The sequence below is a fragment of the Palaemon carinicauda genome, chromosome 7, assembly GCF_036898095.1.
Source record: "Palaemon carinicauda isolate YSFRI2023 chromosome 7, ASM3689809v2, whole genome shotgun sequence".
NCBI classification, from domain to species: domain Eukaryota; kingdom Metazoa; phylum Arthropoda; class Malacostraca; order Decapoda; family Palaemonidae; genus Palaemon; species Palaemon carinicauda.
The window spans coordinates 54,643,133-54,664,602 of record NC_090731.1 but is presented as its reverse complement, the minus strand read 5'-3'; the positions used below and the strand labels follow the sequence as shown (position 1 = coordinate 54,664,602).

Genomic DNA, 21,470 nt, shown 5'->3' with positions numbered 1-21,470 from the left:
CACATTCCATACTGCTTGTTAGCGGGTGGTAAGGGAGAGTAGCTTGCTACCCCCCCCCCCCCCCACACACACACACCTGTGATTGAGCTCACTCTGCTTTTGGCTCGGATGGTGAATGGACATTGCCGTTCTTCATTCTCGCCGAATATTGGCAGCCATTAATGACTTTTGCTTTTTCTTTTTCTCTTAGTGTGAGTTTATGAAGTTGACTTCTGCGACCATGCGCACCTGTCCTGAACTCTCCGGCCGCTCTTGTGGGACGTTTATGACGGCGGTGGAGACTGATCCTCACACCCTTTGCCCTGTATGCAGAGGTCAACGGTGCGATAGCGTAAATAAGTGTAATGAGTGTAGGGAGTGGTCTTCCTCCCAGTGGGTGAGGTTTGGGCGATGGCGGAAGAAGAAGTCCAAGCAGGATATTTATCCTTCGAAGGTTCCTTCGAAAGGAGAAAAACCCAAGGCCTCTTCTTCCATCTCCCGACCCTCCTCCGAAGCTCCTACTCGTTCGGCCTCTTACGAGAGACCGTCGAGTAATAGCGTAGACTAAGTTAATGTCGGCCAACCTCGGTTCTCGAGATGATGTTGCTTCCCCTAGCGAAACAGCCCCACCTCTCCCCCCGGGTGAGGCTTTGTCACTAACCCCTCTTTTACAGATTTGGTCTTCCTTGGGCCGTACGGGTCCGCCCTCCAAGGAAGCTTTGATACAGTTCATCCGCATGGGTGCTTCTGTTAAGCAGTCATCGTCGCCGTCAGAGGTAGATCCTCTGACCCTTGTCGACGTTATTGTGTCAGAGGTGTCTTATGCGTTATCATCCAACTCCTCTGCCCCTCCAGACTCTCCAGCGGTTGCTGCCGACTTAGTTTCTCCCGTTCCTGAACATCCTTCGAGGGGGAAACTAAGTCCAACGTCTGTCTCTCCTGCAAGTGTTTCTCTCCCTCGAGGGAGTTCACTTACAGAGACTCCTCTTCAGAGGACTACTGCGGCGCACGGTCAGCTTGCTGATCCAGCGGCCCCCAGAGGGCGCATTCGTCAGAAAGCATGCCTTCCACTTCGCTTTAGAGGTCTCCCTTCACCGCAGAGGAGCCTCCGCTGCAGTCATGTGACCTTCATCCATCGATCGTCACTGCTCCTGCAACTAGTCCTGTGACTTCGGTCCTGGACCTCTCTGCTGATCGTTCGCGATCCCCTTCGGTGGATACTCGCCCTTACAAAGGGCACATTGTCCATCCACCCTTCAGACCTGCCGCCCTGCCATGACCGTTCCTGTCACTGGTAAAGCCTAATGTAGCTCTACCAATGTGCGCAACTGCGCGCCATCGCCCTGCAACTCGCCAACCTACAGGACATCAGCGCTCACCAGCAGCTCATCAGACTGCTCGTCATCCCTCTACAGCGCTTCGGAGTGCCTCTTCACCTGCTCGCCCTCATAGAAGGCAGCAAAATCATGCGCCTGTGCGCCAACGTTCTCCTGCGCGCCCTGCGCCCATGTTCACCTCCGCACCCCGGCTCACACGCCCAGGATCGCCCACACGCCAGCGCACGACAGCATGCTTGCGCTCTCTTGCGCGCCCTGCGCCCATGTTCACCTCCGCACCCCGGCTCACACGCCCAGGATCGCCCACACGCCAGCGCACGACAGCATGCTTGCGCTCTCCTGCGCGCCTACGATCTCCTGCGTGTCAGCATTCTTCTGCGCATCAGCGCCCACGATCTCCTATGCGCTGGCGCCCTCCTGCGTGCCAATACTCACCTGCGCGCCAGTGCTCTCCTGTGTGTCATCATTCTCTTGGGCGCCAATTACCTCCTGTGTGCCAATTATCTCCAGCGCACCAGTGCTCTCCTGCGCGCCAATTACCTCCTGTGTGCCAATTATCTCCAGCGCACCAGTGCTCTCCTGCGCGCCAATTCTCTACTGCGCACCAGCGCTTTCCCGCGTGCCAGTACTCACCTGCGAGTCAACAAATGCCTGCGTGCCATTATTCTCCTGCGCACCAACACTCTGTAAGTGAAACAGTAAGTGCAATCCAGCACTCACCTGCGCGCCAGTACTTACCTGCGTGCCGGCGCTCTCCTGGACATCCATGCTCTCCTGCGTGCCAAGTCTCTCCTGCGCGCACGCACCACCACTCACCTGTGCGCCAACTTTCACCTGCGCACGCGCGCCAATACTCTCCTGCGCGCCCGCGCCTCACGGGCGCAGGATCTACACCCAGCAAGGTCACCATCGCCTCATTCCCCTCCCCGCAAACGCATTCCAGCGCGTCCTGCGGGAGAAGGGAAACAGGCACAAGCAGAGGGGTTCAGGATCCCTAAACTGCCTTTCAAGGCGGACCCACCTATTACGGTGACTCCTCGTAGGGAACCTTCAGTCCCTTTTCCTTCAGGGGACCTGTCTTATAGTGCATCAGTCAGGCTCCCGCTGTATTGTTCCCCAGTCCCAGACCCCAAGGCTCTCTGGCAAGATGCATTCCAACAATGGTGGAACAACATCAACGTTAACGCCTTTCCCCTGTTCTGTCTGAAAAGGAGGGTACTCAACAAGACCAGAACATCGGTCAATCTTTCAAAGACCCTCATAGCTCCGCTATGGCATCACGCAGAGTGGTTTCCAGACCTTCTGCAGCTCCTAATGGAGCCCCAAAGAGAACTCCCTCCACGACACAATCTACTCAAACAACCACATGCCAACATATTCCACAAAGCCGTAGCTTCGCTACGACTTCACGCCTGGAGACTATCGAGCATCTCTTCTCTTAGAGAGGATTTTTGCAACAAGTTGCAACTAGGATGTCTGGATAGGATACGTGTAATAAGTCATCAGCAGCAGTCTACCAGGCAAAGTGGAAAGTCTTCTGTGGTTGGTGTCGTGGAAGGGGGTATCTCTCCACTCAATGGCACTATTCCAGCAATAGTGGAGTTCCTCATGTATTTGCGTGAAGAAATGCGCCTGTCAGTCTCTGCAGTAAAAGGCTATCGCTTAGCCTTAAGCCTCGCCTTTTGACTGCAAGGAATGGACATTTCATCGCTAGAACTTTTCTTACTTATACGGCGTAATGAACTTACCTGCCCCCAGTCAGAAGTGAGACCTCCCCCATGGAACGTGGTTCGAGTTCTCAGGCCTCTTAAGAGACCTCCCTATGAACCATTACGGCAGGCAACCGATCGCCACCTGACTTGGAAGACGGTGTTCCTGCTAGCTTTATCTTCGGCCAAACGAGTCAGGGAACTTCATGGTCTCTCATACGACATCACCCATTCAAGGTGATGGAGAGAGGTAACGTTCAGCTTCATCCCTGAGTTTATTGCTAAGACTCAGAACCCGGGAGTAGCGATCCACGATTCGACTCCTTCCAGATTTCTAGTCTTTGTACTGTAACAGAATACCCAGACTATCTCTTACTATGCCCAGTGAGAAGTTTGAGGCTGTATATTAAGAGAACAGCCACAGCCCATCCCCATATGCCTGCACTATTATCAGCACAGGAAGGACCAAGAGGAGGGTCACCAAGAACACCATCTCAACATGGATTCGCTAGGTCATAAGACCTTGTATTGAATCCAGACCCTCCTCCTTCACGTCGCCCGAGAGCTCATGATGTTAGGGGTGTGGCTATGTCCCTGACATTCAAGAGAAAATTCTCAGTGACGCAGGTTCTTCAAGCAGGGGTGTGGAATCGTCAGACCACATTCACATCCCACTGCCTGTAAGACGTGACCTACAGGAGGCTCGATACATTCTCTATCGGTCCTGTGGTGGCTACACAACCGCTGGTTTAAAACCTCAAGCTCCTTATTGGACAAGTAGCAGAAGGTTGAGGGCACTGTTACCCGGTTTTAGTCTACGTGAATGAAAAGATTTGACTGGCCCTTATTTTTTTTTTAATTCTCCCCTCTCTTGGGGAAAGCATCCTGGGTTCTCTGCACAGCTAACCTCAAACCACTGCAGGTAAACCATGCTCCCTTGTGTACCTAGTATTAAAACTAATACTGCTGCATCCCCATACCTTGAAGAGGTGGTATTTGGAAAGTCCTAGTTACACAGTTTTTCCTTCTAAAGAACTCGGAATAACTTTACTTGGACAGTCACAATTCTATATACCTCAACACACAGCTTGCGTAGGCTGCGAACCTTGCGTAGCAAGGTTTTAGCGAGGTGCAGGGACTCCTTATTTTAGAGTACTGACACACTCAGATAAGGAGCCCCCTGGCAAAGCCAAAGTTAGATTGGCTGGGACGTCCACCCCACCTAATGGGTGAGTCACCCCTAATAAATAACGTGCTTTGTATTCCAGTTATGGAACAAATGTCAAATTCGTAGATAATTTGTATTTTTCCTAACTATACAAACCTTACCTTTTTAAGCAAACGTACCCGCCAGCCCTATCCCCCTTGAAGTCCTACCTCCAAGCAAAGTGAGCTCAATCACAGGTGTGTGAGGGGGCCCGGTAGCAAGCTACCCTCCCCTACTCCCGCTAACGAGCAGTTTGGGTAGTTAACCCTCGTTAAAATTTAATGGCTCGTCATTTCAGCTACACCAAAAGTAATACCCCTATTAAATAGCTAAGGTTTGTATAGTTAGGAAAAATACAAATTATTTACGAATTTGCCATCTTCTCTTCATATGAACAAACCAATTGCTGACCCTACCTCCAGTCAGCTCCCCTCTTTGCCTCAGTCCCCTTACTTTTTACTTCCACACTTTTCTCTCTATAACTTTCATACTTCTCTACACTATTACTCTTCAGCCATTTTTCAAATTCCCTCTTTTTCTCTTCCACTTTAATCTTCACTTCTTCAGTCCACCATTTACTATTTCTCATGCTGCCTCCAACAATCCTCTTGCCACACACATCACTTGCAATCCCAACAAAATTTTCTTTCTCTAATTTCCATACCTCCTCAAGATTACTAGTTTCTCACATTCTTCCTGTCATATGGCACTTCCAACCTTTCTTGATATTCAATTTTTACCACTGGTTCAATTTTTTAACCTAAAAAATTTTATATTTTAAAAATTAGTTATAGAAATAATAACTCAAATAAGGCACACTTCTAAAAGTATTTCCTTCCCTCCATGCCACTTTTCACTTCCATGTCTTTATAAGAGTGTAGTAAGTTTTGTAAGGAAAAAAAGTAATTGTACAAAGTCAGAAATATACAAAATGCAGTATACAAATTAGGACCTTGAAAATAAATGAATTCATAGAACAGCAACTATTTAATTTAGTGAATCATTAATAAGGAATAACTGAAAACTTTCATCATCAAAAAAGTTGAAACCTATTACCCTTATAGAAATACAAACCATCGTCCTTTAATAGGAATATGATTTCATCTTATCTTGAAACAGTCATTCAACTTTCAATGAGGTAGTAGTAGTTACTGGCACGTGGAGGGTAAGCCCCTTCCACCTGAAAATCAACACTGCACTAACTTTTGATTTCATCCTTTGTTTTGGGCTCGGGCCATGTCGTCCTGATGGAAGGTTCCTTATGATAGCTTTCTAAGGGATATTTGCTACAGTGATACTCCCAGAGAATTAAACCGAAGGTCTATAGGATTTTAACTCCTGGCGTGAGTATCCAGTAAAGGATATCGCATTAAATCAGGGGACGTATACTAGATACGACACATGGCAATCTTCACCCCGAATAGATTTAACTCTTTGATGTAAGGGGGAAGAGTGGCAAAAAAGGGGATGCCGTTCTAGGTACCCAGTGGACCTCCATCTCTACTACTACCACGACGCCATTCCTTTTCTTGTAGCTATCTAAGTGGGTTGTGCTCCCGTTAACCCGGTGTTTTGTTAAAAGTTATTTGGAATAATCATCTTGCAATCTCCAGCATCTTCATCTTTTGGAAAGTTGATTATTAATTCTTTCCTGTGTATAATTTTAGTCTCCCTTTTCACAGTTAAATTTCAATAATTTAAGTGTGTTTGGGTGAGCGTTGCCGAGAACCGGAGGCAGCCATTTTAGGACTGCAGTCGCCCGTTACAATTGCATTTATTTAGTCAATAGGGTGACAATTCCCAGTATTAAGCTATAATGTTAGCTATTTAGGCAAATTATACGAGGGGTGATTTTGCACACATGAATATTATTCCTCTTCCTATTATGTGACTTTACTCATCGTATACGGCGGGAACCCCGGCGGTACCAATTACCTTGGCCGGGGATCCTATCAGAGCTAGGCTAATCTCCCTCATATATACGTTAGTGAAGTAATTCCCCACGTTTAGCCGCACCATATCGTTCCTTCTCGATTCGGATGAGAATTTACATTCTCTAGAGTCTATAGATAAGTTACGATATTCATTCTCTCTCAGAAAAAAGAGACTAAACCCTTCCTCCCTCCCTGAGTGCCGCCACCGCTACAGGCGGCAACCACTATCTTTCTTCATTGCCGTCAAGTAGAACAAAGTACTTGCCACCTCCGGCTTTGATTTAGATAGTAACTAACTCAGGGTGCCCTTGTCTTGCCGCCGATGATGTCGTCAGCAAAGGAACCATGCTTCCTCTACAGGAAGCCATGCTTCCTCAGTTCACTGTTGAAGGTAGGCGCCATACCTGCCGCCACCTCTCATTCCAATGAACTTTGAGACCCTTTATCCTTCCCCTTCTGTCCTTTAGTGACGTCATAGCTGTCACAAACCTCCTTCACCGGTATTTTGACTGTCATCCCGGCTTGCTAGGGTGACTGCGTTACTTGCTGGTACCCTGCGGGTAGCAGCTAGTTCAGCTGTCTCTGCCACCTTCCCCCTTACTTCCTTCCTTCACAGGAAGTGAATATTATTGGGGGGAAGATTGAGACGGCTCCTGACAGCTGCTGGTGGAAAACCTATATAATTTGGGAGGTCCTCAGCCTTCCCTTGGGCTGCCATCCACATTTTTGTCACTGACGGCATAGCCAGTGACAGGCCTTTTGTGGATGGGTGGAAGCCAGAATCCGACAGATTCTTACCCCTTCCATTGGAACTTCCATTCTGGCAAGGAGACATTAGGCAGCCTGATGGTCCTCCTACACTTCCAACTGTTATGTTTAACCATAATAATAGGAAACTTTCCTTCCTTAATGCTTTTTCTCCCTCTATCAGTTAGTACCGCCAGGTACTAACCTAACACCGGCGGTGCCGCCGGATAAACTACAATATACAACTATACAGTAGTACACATGTTTTCTAACATACTCTGCGTTTCCTATCGCAGTCAATTGTTGGGACCACGATATTATGTTGAGGCTGAGTACTCCCTCAACACACAGATGGTTTTTTCAATCATAAGGACCCTAAAAAATCACTGATCAGTATTAATATATACTACAGGTAAATAATGTTAGTATAGACACTTACTAACTCTAACTCTAGTTCCTAGAGTTTCTTCTACCTTGTATTCTCCCTATCAGGGAAACCAAATATTATTACTTACGGAGGTCTCAGCAATGGTCTGGGAGAGGAAACACAGATATGTGTCTTTTCTATTATCTTTCAAGCTTACTATCCTAAGCTATTATAAACAATAGTGATTACTATTGTTGATAAAAATGTATGCTTTTATATCACTGGTATAAAGAAACATTAATACTCATTTGGCCCTTTTTCCTTTACAGGAGGAGCCGATGGAGAAGTGTGCAGCATTGTTCTGCAACCACAAAGGCAAAGACTTTTGTGGCCACACGAAGTGCAGGACTCATGCCCCCTGCTGTATCGTGTCGGGGGTTCTCAAGTATTGGGACCTGAAGGTTGCCCCACTTGCTCGACCCTGCTGGCCAACGGCTTCGGAGAAGCCCCCTAGTCAACATAGAGACCAGGGATACAGCGAGGGAGACCCTTCGCAAATGGGTAATGGGGTTCCAGAAAAACTCTCCGGGACCTTATTTACCCAACGACTCCCTAGGGTGCCTACTGTTTCCCAAGGCTCTACCAAACGCGGTAGTGTACCAGGAACAGGTCCAGCCTCCCCGCATACAACTGAAGATCGACGCAGACATAAATAAGGCACTGGAAGGCATGGACATCCACCAAGAAAGGATGTCAGAAGTGTCCACTGACACTGAGCAGGACCTACTGCAAGGAGGCCCTGAAGAAGACGTGGAACATGCACAAGTTCGCCGTGATGGCATACCAACCTATGCCATCAACTTCTTCAACCCCAACTCCACAACCAGTTGCATAGGTCGACAAGAGCGAAGCGATCCTCACGTCGATTCAGTGGATGATGGAATTGTTCCAAAAAGATCAAGAGACGATGAAACAATCAATCAAGCAGCAGCAAATACTGTTGCAGGAGAGGTCAGACCACCCTGGACCTACCAAGGACTCCACTAAGAAGCCCCGTAGAGTGTTGGATCTCCCTCACTTCTCCGAAACAAACCCCTGGAGGTATGCGGAGCATATGCCCATGATGAATGGGAAACTATTCGTCATGGAGAAGTTGGGGCCAAACTAATTGAAGACCTTGAGTTCTGGCCTAACTTTTCAGCTTACCCAGACTGTTACGTGAGACTTAGGGATGAACATGCAGCCCATGAAGAAATGGTACCCAAAGAGGTCATTGTCTTCGAGCATGACTAGGCACAAGCCATCCTCCTGAAAACCTTGAAAGGAGCCGGGTACACCAACTCCAATGTCTCAGCACTGAGCCAGAGACACCCCACCTTTCTTGCTCCTTCCTCCATCTCTTTCCTCTTTTCTGAGAAAGCACTAGACTTTGCCGTCAAAGCAGTCGATGAGGGCAAACCCTGCCCAACCCTAGAGGAATGCAAACCATTCTCTCTAGCACTGCCTACCTGCGAGGAGAAGTGGAAGGATGTCCACCTAACCTTCTCCGTCTCTAAGTTGGATCCAGAGATAACAGGCCAGCAGTTCAATGAGAACCTTCCGAAGCTGCCAGACCATCTTTTGAGGAAGGAACAGGAGACGAAGGAGAGCCTTGCGGCCTCCCTTTTTCATCAGAACTGCCTGGAAATGAGTGCAGGTCTACATAATGCCCCAGAAATGTTCATCTTCCTGGCTAAGTCTCACATGTAGACCCTTGTGAAAGACTTATATGCTTTCCTCAGAGCAAGGAGAGCCTGCAGAGAGTTTGTTTTGGCCTCAGCGACCATAAGACACGAACCCAGGAAGCTGATTTCCTCGAGCATCTGGGCTAAGGACCTTTTCCCACAGGAAGTGGTCCAAGAGATCATAGCCAGAGCAGCCATGGAGAACAGGAACCTTCTCCAAAAGTGGGACATGAGCTCAAAGAGGAAATCTTCCTTGGATGAAGGTCCCCAGCCTAAGAATAAAAAGGCAAGGAGACCACGCAGATCTGCATAACTTCCTGCCGTAACTATGACCACGATGCCTCAGACTACCTTCCAGATGGTCCCTCAACAACTGGTAGCCCAGTTGCCAGTGTTCAACCCTAACTTTGAGAGGCAGTCGACTTCCTTTCGCCCTATACAGAAAGGAAAAGGCCTAAATAGAAGTTCTTCCGGAGGTAACTCCTCTCGGGGCCAAGGGGGACGTGGTCGCGGAAACAAATCCGCAGGACCCCCCAAGCAATGAGGGGCTTCAGGTAGGAGGCAGACTGTATCACTTTCGGGATCGCTGGACCTTCGATCCCTGGGCCCACAGCCTAATTTCAAATGGACTCGGGTGGAAATGGAACAGAACTCCACCCCGTTTTCCAGAATTCTTTCAACACTCTACCCCCTTGTTAGAAGAATATACCTCAGAACTCTTGAACAAGAAGGTAATAAGGAAAGCGAAGTCCATCAAATTCCATGGAAGGCTGTTTTTGTGTTCCCAAGAAAGACTCAGACAAACTCAGAGTCATTCTAGACTTGTCTCCACTCAACAAGTTCATCGAGAACAAGTTCCGGATGCTTACTTTGCAACACATAGGAACCCTTCTACCAAAAGGGGCGTACACAGTCTCAATAGACCTGGCAGATGCTTACTGGCATCTTCCAGTGAGTCGCCCTTTCTCCTACCTAGGATTCAAGCTACAGAAGAAGAACTTTGTCTTCAGAGCAATGCTCTTCGGACTGAACACAGCCCCAAGGATATTCATGAAGCTAGCAGACACAATCATCCAGCAGCTACGCTCCGAAGGAGTTCAAGTGGTAGCATATCTAGACGATTGGCTTGTATAGGCAACATCCAAGACTACTTGTCTGCAGGCAGCCAACAAGGTGATCCAGTTCTTGGAACACCTGGGCTTCAAGATCAATCGCAAGAAGTCTCGCCTTTCTCCAGCTCAGAAGTTCCAATGGCTAGGAATCCAATGGGACTTAAAGTCGCACCACCTCTCCATTCCATCCAAGAAAAGGAGAGAGATAGCGGGATCTGTCAGGAGACAAATCCGTCACAAGAGGTTTTCAAGATGCCAACAGGAAAGAGTATTGGGCTCTCTCCAGTTCGCAGTAGTGACAGACCCGGTGCTAAAAGCACATCTAAAAGATGTGTCAGGAGTCTGGAGAAGATACGCATCAAACGCTCGAAGAGATCAACTAAGGTTGACCCCGACCCAGTTGCGCACACAGTTAAGGCCATGGTCAACAGCCAAGAGCCTAGCACAGACAATTCCCCTGCAACCACCACAACCATCTGTGGTGATACACACGGACGCCTCCTTGGAAGGTTGGGGAGGCCACTCTCACGAGAGAAAAGTGCAAGGGAATTGGTCGCATCAGTTCAAAACCTTTCATATCAACATTTTGGAAGCTTTAGCAGTTTTCCTGACGTTGAAGAAACTATCCCCTCGCAGAGCAATCCACATCAGATTGGTCCTGGACAACGAAGTGATAGTAAAATGTCTAAATCGACAAGGCTCGAGATCACCTCACATCAACCATGTGATATTAGCCATCTTCTACCTGGCAAGGAAGAAGGGATGGCACCTGTCAGCAGTTCACCTACAAGGGTTCCGCAATGTGACGGCGAATGCTCTATCCAGGCGAAAGCCCATAGAGACAGAATGGTTCCTAGAGGCAGACTCATTCTCCTTTATCTCATAAAAACTACCGGAATTGCAGATCGACCTCTTCGCAACGAGCGACAATAAGAAACTACTTTGTTACGTAGCCCCTTATATGGACCCTCAAGCAGAGGCGATGGATACCATGTCCCTCGACTGGAACAAGTGGAATTGCATTCACCCGTTTCCACCAACCAATCTCCTGCTAAGAGTCCTCGACAAGCTAAGATCCTTCAGAGGGACAGCAGCAGTAGTGTCCCCCAAGTGGCCCAAAAGCAATTGGTTCTCTCTAGTTCTAGAGCTGAAACTAGAGCTGTTTCCTCTACCGGATACAGTATTATCTCAACTGGTCCAGAAGTCGACTGTCTACGCTTCATCCTTGAGAACCAACAACCTATATCTCATAATTTTCTCGCCCTACCGTTGAACAAATAGTTTGGTATCTCGAAGGATAAAGTTCACTTCATCGAAGAGTATAATTCAAACTTGACTAGGAAACAATATGAATTGTCATGGAAGAAATGGGTTTCCTTTGTGAAAACAAGGAAACCGACGGAAATATCGATAAATTTCTCTCTCGCATTCTTCATATATCTACACGAACAAGGTATATTACTTCGTGTAAGTCGGCCCTGGCTAGACCACTTCTATACACCTTTGAAGTGGACATCTCCAGTGAAATCTTTAATAAGACCCTAAAAGCATGCGTTAGACTCAAGCCAGCAACCCACCAAAGCCCATCACGTGGTCCTTGGACAAAGTCTTGCACTATGCTTCGAACCTAAACAATGAGGATTGCACTCTAAAGGATTTAATACAGAAAGTCAATTTCTGTTTGTAATAGCCTCAGGGGTTAGAGTTAGTGAAATAGTGGCCTTATCCAGAAACGAAGGCCATGTTCAGTTCCTAGACACAGGAGAACTGAACTTCTCTCCTGATCCTGCCTTTCTTTCCAAGAATGAGCTACCCACTAAGAGGTGGGGTCCTTGGAGAATCTGCCCACTGAAGGAAGATCCCTCTCTGTTCCCAGTAGAGTGTCTTAAGGTCTATCTTCGAAGAACTTCAGACTTCAAGGGAGGACAGCTCTTCAGAGGCAAAACCTCAGGATCAAACCTATCCCTAAGACAACTGAGAGCGAAGCTCACCTACTTTATTCGCAGAGCTGATCCTAAAAGTACACCTGCAGGTCATGATCTGAGGAAAGTTGCTTCTTTGTTAAACTTTTTTCAACATATGGACTTTGGAAGACTCCGCTCATACACTGGGTGGAGATCATCCAGGGTCTTCTACAAACACTATGCGAAGCAAGTACATAAAATAAAACATTTTGTGGTGGTGGCGGGTAGTGTCATTAAACCCGTCGTCTAGTGCTGCGATGAACAGTGGACTGTTTTGAGACTTTACAGTGCATCAGGTGCATGGGTATACTTACCCTCTAGTGCAAATCATAACGATGATTAACATACTGTTCCATATAGGTGCATATCTGACCAATAACACCAATGCCGAGTGAACGTTTGTGTCACAGTTTATGCATTTCCAAAAATCTGAACAAGTCAGACAGATTTGGTTTCACATCTCCATTGAGTGGCATTATTCCGATGGCGATAATGAAATTATATATTTTTTCTACAGGACCCTGATGTGTTTTAATGCTGAATCAGATTCATACTCTATTGTAACTACATTTGATAATTTAGTTGCAAAATAAAAATACAAAAACATATTTTCGTCTTATTACTGCTACCTCAGTTACAGACAAATAAAACATGCTAGAGTTATATTTAATCCCTATAAGGGCATAGAACTTGAAATCTAGATTTCCATAGTAAGTAAAAGGTAAGCTCTAAAGTTTTCCCTTTTGTTCCTACGGAAATGTAAACCCTGAATCCTTATTGTTGATGTCGACACTTTCCCTGCATGGGGCAGGAAGCACTAAACCAACTCCAGGCTTAGTGGAAATGACAGTTACCTGGAATTTCACATACAGGTCTAGTAGACCAGATAAGGAAATCTATTCAAGGTAGAAGATACATACACAAACCCACAGCTATAGTAATTTCAAGTTAATTCTCTAGTATACTTCTATCAGGACGACATGGCCCGAGCTCAAAAAACAGATTTTGAGCAAAGTGAAAAATCTATTTTTGGGTGAGAGTGCCATGTCATCCTGATGGACCCACCCTTTGGCTGACCCCTCCCAAAATTATTTTATCTGCGGCCATTTCTGCTTAACGACAAGAAAAGGAATGGCGTCGCGGTAGTAGTAGGGATGGAGGTCCGCCGGGTACCTAGAACGGCACCCCCTTCTTTTGCCACTCTTCCCCCTTACATCAAAGAGATAAATATATTCGGGGTGAAGATTGCTATGTGTTGTATCTAATATACGTCCCCTGATTTTATGCAATATCCTTTACCTGATACTCGTGCCAGGAGTTAGAATCCTATAGACCTTCGGTTTAATTCTCTGGGAGTATCACTGTAGCAAATATCCCTTAGAAAGCTACCATAAGGAACCCTCCATCAGGACCACATGGCACTCTCACCCAAAAATAGATTTTTCACTTTGCTCAAAATCCGTTATTTTGGCTGCTTTAATTATTTGCTTTCTCTTGTAGAAAAGTGGGTATGATAAAGGGATAACCTATTTTAGGGAGGTGCTGTTTGGTCTCCAAGGAGTTTCCCACAAAAGGCTAGAACAGGGAATCCAGTGCAACATAAAATACCAAAGAAATATTGTCTCCCCTACTCTGTGGCCAGTATTCCAACAATGAAAGCATGTATCCTGTTTAAGAGATATGTTTGAGTTCCGGTGCTATTGAACTCAACACAACACCTCTAATGGGGAAATCATTTGGGTATCGACAATACGTCATCACCTAGAACTATCGCTACTAGTCGAGACAATTCTAATTTCACACTAACTTGTGCCGAGTCATCATCTTCCATACTCAAGAGTGAGGAGCAAATGCCCCCTTCTTTACACAAGACTGGGGAGATGAAGGTTCTTTGAGATCACTCGGCACATTCAACAAAATAGGTTTTTTGTTCACCACAACCACATTTTTTAAGTTAATGGGCTGTATGGTCTTCAAGGACTAATACTAGAGCAATAACTGATTAAATTTTTTTACCATCAAGGACAACCATGTACAATTAACCAAACAACTTAGTTAGACCAAGGACTGTATAGTTAAGAAGAAACTTAAGGAAGTCTGACATTTGCCTCTACTCTGGAAAATAACTATATGCCTGTTATTATACTTATATTGAAGGGCCTAGATGATGTAGCTCTTCTATCAAATTTTCCATCATATAGGTCATGAATAAGCCAAACATGCTTGTTGCACTGCAAGTATTTTGTTTCAGGTAGTGTCTAATAACCGCCCAATGCCCAGACCACCTCTTAAAGCCCTGGATATGCTGAAATTGCATTGTTCCCTTTATGTTGGGTGTATGTTTTTAGCATGAAAGGTGGACGGCTGATTAATAATTTAATGAGCTGTTTAGCATCAGGTGCGAGCAATGGTAAGGAGCCCCAAACTGTTACCTGTCAAAGTCTCTTCACTTATGTTTTAGGCCACATTGAGTATGGACATCCTAGTGCGTCCTTATACAAACTTTTCATTATCTTTTTCTTTCAGGAACTGAATACTGGCTGTTGAATGTTATTGTGAAGCAAAACACTCATTGTGGGAGTATGGACTTTGCATCCAGAAGAAAAAGGCTCTTAATGGTATCCAAAAGTTTCTTTGGACTTTACAATTGACTCTTCCTGGAGAAAAGTAAACTGGGGGCAGGAGACCAGTCAATGATCTCTCTCCTTTGAACAAGTTTGTTTTCCAACAATACTGTTTGATCCACTTTAAGAAGAGGAACTGTTAGTGAGAAACATTCCTCAACAATACAGTCCGGTCGCCAGGATGTTTTCACAAAGGGTGTTGAACCCCTCCCACTTGCATTCATTATAAATCCAGCAATGACCATCCCCGATTGAAAAATTAAATACACCTAAATTCACAAAAATAAATCTACTCTGGACTCCAAGAAGCAAATACTGAATATGTTTGACACTCATAAACGGTAGAGAACTGAAAAGACAAAGGAACTATGATGTATCTGTGACCAAATAGTTGCCATCAACCTCCAGATTAATTCAGTACTAATCTAGGGGGGTAGACATTTTGGAAGGAAAGAAAAGACAAAATATTTGTTCTAGGGTAGGTGTTGACATTTGAACACCTTTGAAAGAGAAACTGTAAACATTTGAGGAGTTTCATAGAAACAATACTTTTGTTGCATAATGTAGAAGTATGACACACAGAAAAATTAAGGAGCCCCCTGTGTTTAATGAACATTGTTCGTATCAAGCATATTAACACCGAGATACAAATGAGGCAAAGTTAAAAGTAAAAGAGAAAAAATCTAAAATCTGAAAAATATGATTTTTTTTACTCATGTAATGTTAGAAAAAACTGAGAAACTAACAGGGAAAATGCCCAAGGCTAAATAGTGTCATTTCTAGATGTTTAAAGGCAGAGTCCTCCAAATCAACCAAAAATAGTAATTACTTATCTTTTGCCAAGAACCATCAAGGAAGATGGAGAAAACTCTCCCCTTAGCTGGTAATGAAAAACTGTATTGTATAAATCACCAAAAGTACTTTTATAGCACTAATTAAGGTTAACAAGAATTTTAGCATGATTGACTGAAGTACATAGAGTATTACCTGGTTGGTTTTAGTAAAAGGATAATTTAGAATGTTTAGGAAAATGGGAACATTGATACTAATAAGTTCGGCACAGGAAAAATGAGTCGCCTGCTTGGTAGGAACCTAAGTATCCATGAGGCACCAGGCCTGTACAGGGCTGCCAACCAGCAAATTATCATCTTAGGATCATTGTTCATAAATGTGGGCTAATTATAATGAATGTGTTTGTTGTAAAGAAATAAAGAAATTAAATAGTAGATTAAGTTTCATATAGATTTTTACCATCACAGAATTAGTCATGGACATGCATTTTCGAAGTAAAACCAAATGAACTTGAAAAGTCATAAACTTGAAAGTCATTGGAAAGTTTTCATGGTAGTTGAATAAAATTTCAAGATAGCTGTGAGGTGAATTATCTAGTGGAAAGGGAATAAGCATAATTTCAGTATGTATTGTTATTTAGGTGAATTTTTGTACAGCATGAGCCTATTTTCTATGTATTTGTTTATTCAACAGGCTCGTGATCATCTAAGTGAAGTTGGATCTTGGGCAGCATCTGCTGAGGAGGGAAGTACAATGACACTGAATCTAAAAGATAATCATTCTGATAGGTTTTTTCTTAGAGCAATGATACACCTCAGGTTTGATGATCTCTTGTCAGAGGATTATGATGGTGAGGTATGTAAAATTATGATTATTATTAATGAACATCATTATTCAAAATGAAAAATGCATCTGGTTCAATCCCTTCACAGGGTAGACTAACAATATGTGTAAAATAAGAAAAGAGAGGAAAAGGATTGATGAAGAGTTGATGATAAGTTACGAGAAACAGATAATTATACCATTGGCATAAGTGTAGATATCTGCGTCATAATTCACTTTTAATTTGGGGAGCTTAAAATGTACTTAATTGTTTAATTGCCAGCTTAAAACCTACGTTGGCGATCAGAATTTAATGAACTTCACAACTGTATATATTTATTTATGACAAACATGACAGATGCAGAGGAGCAATTGTATAAGAGCATAGTAAGAATAGGAGCAATAATAATCGCTTCAAAAAAACAGATTTCTTTGTTTTTGAGCTGTATATTATTCTTGATAGTCACAGGGTACTAGGTGCTTCATGCTTTCTTCTCCTCAAACTCATTTCTTTTACATTGCTTCATCTTTCTATGCCTTCAATTAGAATCCTATGATTTTTCTCTAGATAATTTAAGTTTGTCTAGTAATTTGTTATTCCATTGATTCCTTTGGGTTTACTGCCATCATTACTTAAACAAAACTGCTTTTCCATTACTTTAGGGCATGGTTCAGGACATTGGATATTTAACACTTTTTCATTTCCTGTAGAATATCTCCCTTGATAAAGTAATTATCCCAATTCAAGGGGGAAACAGTTTTGTCTCCTCTTTGTGCTTGAAAGATGAACAGTTAGTTTCTGATTCATGTCATTCTTTGGGTCCCAAAATCACCACAGGTGACATTTTGAATTGAACTGCTAGAACGCTTATTTGTTCATACATGAATATAAACCATTGTACTTTATTATGAGCTGGAACGGGGATTTAAACCTTTATCAAGGTAAACATAATAGCCTGTCGGGTGATGGGGAAGAAACCCCCACTTTGACTTTCAAGGTAAACATAATAGCCTGTCGGGTGATGGGGAAGAAACCCCCACTTTGACTTTGGCCGCTGTGCTGTAGTGATATACCTCCCATAACTCTTTTTGGGCTGATTAATGCTTTCTTTGTTTTCTTTTTCCAGAGTGCTTGCGCTGCTTGTTCTTGATGGTTACTCCAGGAGCAGACATGTAGTGTTGTACTGGATGTAAGTGTGACTGTTACATGTCTAAGCCAGAAGTGGATCCCCATCAACTCTGGTCTTTACAGGGGACATGACTCATTGTAGACATCCCTCTGTGACTAGTGTAATAAGTGGCTTTCTATTTAGTGGTGTGGAGTTCTTATGAATAGAAAGAAGGCAACTATGAGCGATTTATCGTCATCTGACTTGACAGCGCCCAAGCTAATGCCTAAGAAACTCTTTAGCCTGCCGTGTCTCCTTTGAGTTCATCACAGGCTGGGTCCTCCGGAGAAATTTGTAAGGTGAATAGAGATAGGATTATTACCTTTCCCTAGTGAAGGTAATAACCCCCTACCTGCCTCTCAATGTACTCTCATTGCTGTGCTGACTAACGACTTTTGCATGAACCTGAACCTTGCTAAGTTATGGCCTTTCCTAGGTACTGATGGTGTCTCATTAGCTGAGAAGCTTCTAGAGTGTTAGCTGTTGCTAGAACCCAGAAGTCTTCCCTTGCTACGCTCTTCTCTTTGGCTGTACCATCTGCATATGAGTGATGTGATGTGGTGCCCTTCAATGAGCCCTTGCCTGCTGCAGCAGAGGAGTGCCCTTTTCACTTGGTGCAGAGAGATCGCCACCATCCCAGAAAGTCTTAATGTCACTGAAACATGTTAAGAGGAAAATGATCACATGCATGTTTGCCTTTCCCTATCACCTCTTGTTCCTGCACCTTCCTCACATGGTGCAGAACCTTTGGATGTGACGCATTCACTACCCAGAGAGAAGGAAATAGTCACCCAAGTATAGGACTACTGAAGGGGCAGTCTCATGGAGCTTCGACTGAATCCTCTATATGATTCCATGTGAGGAACAGTACTGTACTAAAACCTGACCCTTCCTGGGAAGGTGTTGTGGCATGAGGCACCAGAGCTCTAATTCCTGCTACCAGTGCTAGATCTCATAAGAGACATAGCATGAGATGTTTTGGTGACACTGAAGAAAAAAGCTGCCCAAAGAGATCTGCAAGAGGAGAAGAGACTTCCAATCATTCTTCTTGCTTTCCTGAGCAACAAGGCCTCCTTTGTGTATGCGTGAAAAGAAGGAAGGTAGGGGTTCTTCTCATTATCCACATTCCCCAGGAGAACGTTCTCCATGAGACCTCCCTCTATGCACACAAGCTCCACGAGTACGATCACCACATGCCCCAACACTACGCACTTGATCACCATGTGCACGATCACCATTGGGATGAGCTCCATGCTCATGATTACCACATTCACAACTACCGTACTCATGATCACCTCACTAATGATCATCGCACACATATGACCTCCACGCACATGATCTTCACATATTCGATCAGCAAGTAGACCTTTCACCCCCATGGACATACCGGTACGTCCATGCAACAAACGGCTATTTACATTGTTTGCAAATTTTTAATAACTTTATGAGAAACTTCAAGCATTTTCCAAAAGAATGAGATCAACCTGACCTCTCTATGACAAAAATTAAGGCTGTTAGAGCAATTTGAAAAAAAATATATTGCAAAATGTGCTTGAGAAAGAAAATGCCTGGGGGTAAAAGGGGTAGCAGATCTCCATGTTTTTGATCTTCACACAAAGTTTCCTCCCGCTATCTCATCTACCAGGTCTTCATGCTTCCAGTCTTCACGCGTTTGGTCTCCTTATACTACGTCACTGAGTGATCAGTCACCGCTTGACCATTTGCCAAGTGTTTGGTCTTCTCATGTGAGGACACCATGCCTCAAGACACCGCCCTGTAAGAATCCTCATGTTTGGACACCAGCAGCCTAGTAACAGGATGCAGTGTGTGTTGACTTCAAGAGACCTGGAAACCAGTTGATTTAGAGATTCCAACCCTTGGTCACCTGTTCTTTCCTGTCGACGACATCATACCAGCTTCTTTCGTCATTCCTAGATTCTGTTAGCCATCAGCTTATTCCAACGTGGCGAGACAGGTCTGAGTCATGTGGGTTATCCTTGGGGTGGGACTGGTCTCTCTCCAATGACCCTTTAGTGAGAAGAGATGGTGCCTCACATCAAGATCTTCCTACACGCCATCTTGACAGGGATAAGGAACTGGTAACACCGTGATACCGCTCTCAGTGTACTTCATAGCATCAAGAGTCTTCATCACATCAGATTGATTCTCATTGGAGCCCTTCCTCCTCCAAGGGCCGGCACTCATCAAACATGCTCTTGAGCTGTTTAAGGCCATGCATTCCCTCCTACCTCTCAGAGACCAAGGCAAATAGTGCTTCTTCATCCTTAGGGGAAATACACTAACCACATCTTCTCTGACACGAAGGCAGCGACTTTCCTGGCACACCAGTTGGAAAGCCAGGGGGCAAATTGATCCTTAAGGGAAGGGATGTAGTGGTCTCCTACTTCACCAGGCAGGCAAGACAGGAAGCAACACTCACCTTAGGAATGCACCATTACTTTAGACTGCTGTGATCTCACAGAAGGATGTCAATGGCATTGTTGAGAAGTAGAGAGAGGCGAGTCATGACTTATCCACCAAGTGGTGTCTTTCAAGAGCCCAGGTCTCTCTTAAGTCGACCACTTTGAGGGCTTCTTCACTTGAACTCATTAACTCCTCCACTACGATGACATCGCTTGACATCAAAACATTCAGGCACTACAAATGCTGACGTCCCAGATAAACCATTTGTCAATATAAACTATTTGGAAGTTAAAATCACTTGTATATTCTACAAAAGAGTACAGCACATGGTTGTATATCACACTTGGGAAATTTCTCTAAAATAGCTCCTCCCCTCCCTGATATTAGCCTCTCCTCCTTTCTTCACAAAACCAATTAAGTCTTTTGGATTGTAGCATTCATTTCTGATTGTGTAAGAGCTATTTTTGTCTGTTTTATGTTACTATTTAGAATCATATTGCTCTCATAGTGACATTTCCTACCTGAGACATTACTCAAACCTACCCTATACCCCCCCCCCCCCCCCCCAGCTTAGAGAGTTAGGGTTCCTCACATCTCACCCCACCTCCAACTGAAACACTTGCAATTCTTGTCGTTATTCCTGATTATGGAAGGGCTATTTTATTGTATTTTTATGTTGGTGTATGTGTTCAAATCACATAGAAAGCATTCTGTAAAGTGAGGTGTAGCTGTGTTCTTCAACTATCCCCAGTTCTCCCCTACTGACTTCCAAACATAACGCCACCATAACATCAGTCATGCAAGTTATCGCTACTTATTAGGGTCAAACAAGCAACAACATATAATGACTTCAGTCATTCACAAAATTACTAATTACCAGATTCGTTAAGAGAACTCAAGACCCTTTCTCTACATTAGGAATTCATTGCGTTGTGTTACAAAGATGAATGGTCATACTATATTCTATTGAACCTTTGCCCCAATTATTACTTACTTGGTTTCATATGAAGTTCTTACCAAGTTCGGATTACAATAGGCACGGGTAAACCACGATACCACATATAAATATTTGATTTTACCCAGTCACGGAATCCCACGCACAGATATGCATATCCCTAGCGAATCATCCCATCCAAGGTAACTAAATATTATATGATACTCACCCAAACTTCGGTTGATTAATTCATCCACTTCATTAAATGCTGGGAAAGAACGGCTTCGTTAATCAAATGAAATTCTCTTCATCCTGATTAAGTCTACTGAAGACTACACTACAAACGTTGAGACTTGAGAAGTAATAGACAACAACTGTGGCCGTTAGCTCTGTTGCCTTTGTCGTAAAAATAATGCGTTCGCTCTCTCTCCCAAAGTCACGACTTCCGCTTCGTTCGCTCACGACAAAAGAAAACAACAAAACGAACGAAACCAACTATTCAATGCAAACCGAACGAAACTATTATTCGGCGTCAATGACCTTAGATGTCAGGATACCTGAAAACTTTAAATCATTCATTCATTCAAACAACTTACATCGCATTGTTAACCACTTATACAACTAT

General features: G+C 44.3%; 1 protein-coding gene across 2 annotated transcripts in view; it reads left to right on the top strand.

Moving 5' to 3' along the window:
- The window catches only part of LOC137643924 (pre-piRNA 3'-exonuclease trimmer-like), a 227,484-nt gene that overhangs the window by 59,687 nt on the left and 146,327 nt on the right, over positions 1–21,470 (top strand). For both annotated transcript variants that reach the window (XM_068376689.1, XM_068376688.1), the window contains exon 6: positions 16,190–16,351. In XM_068376689.1, the coding sequence (XP_068232790.1) occupies positions 16,190–16,351 (162 nt within the window). The remainder of the gene's footprint in view (positions 1–16,189; positions 16,352–21,470) is intronic.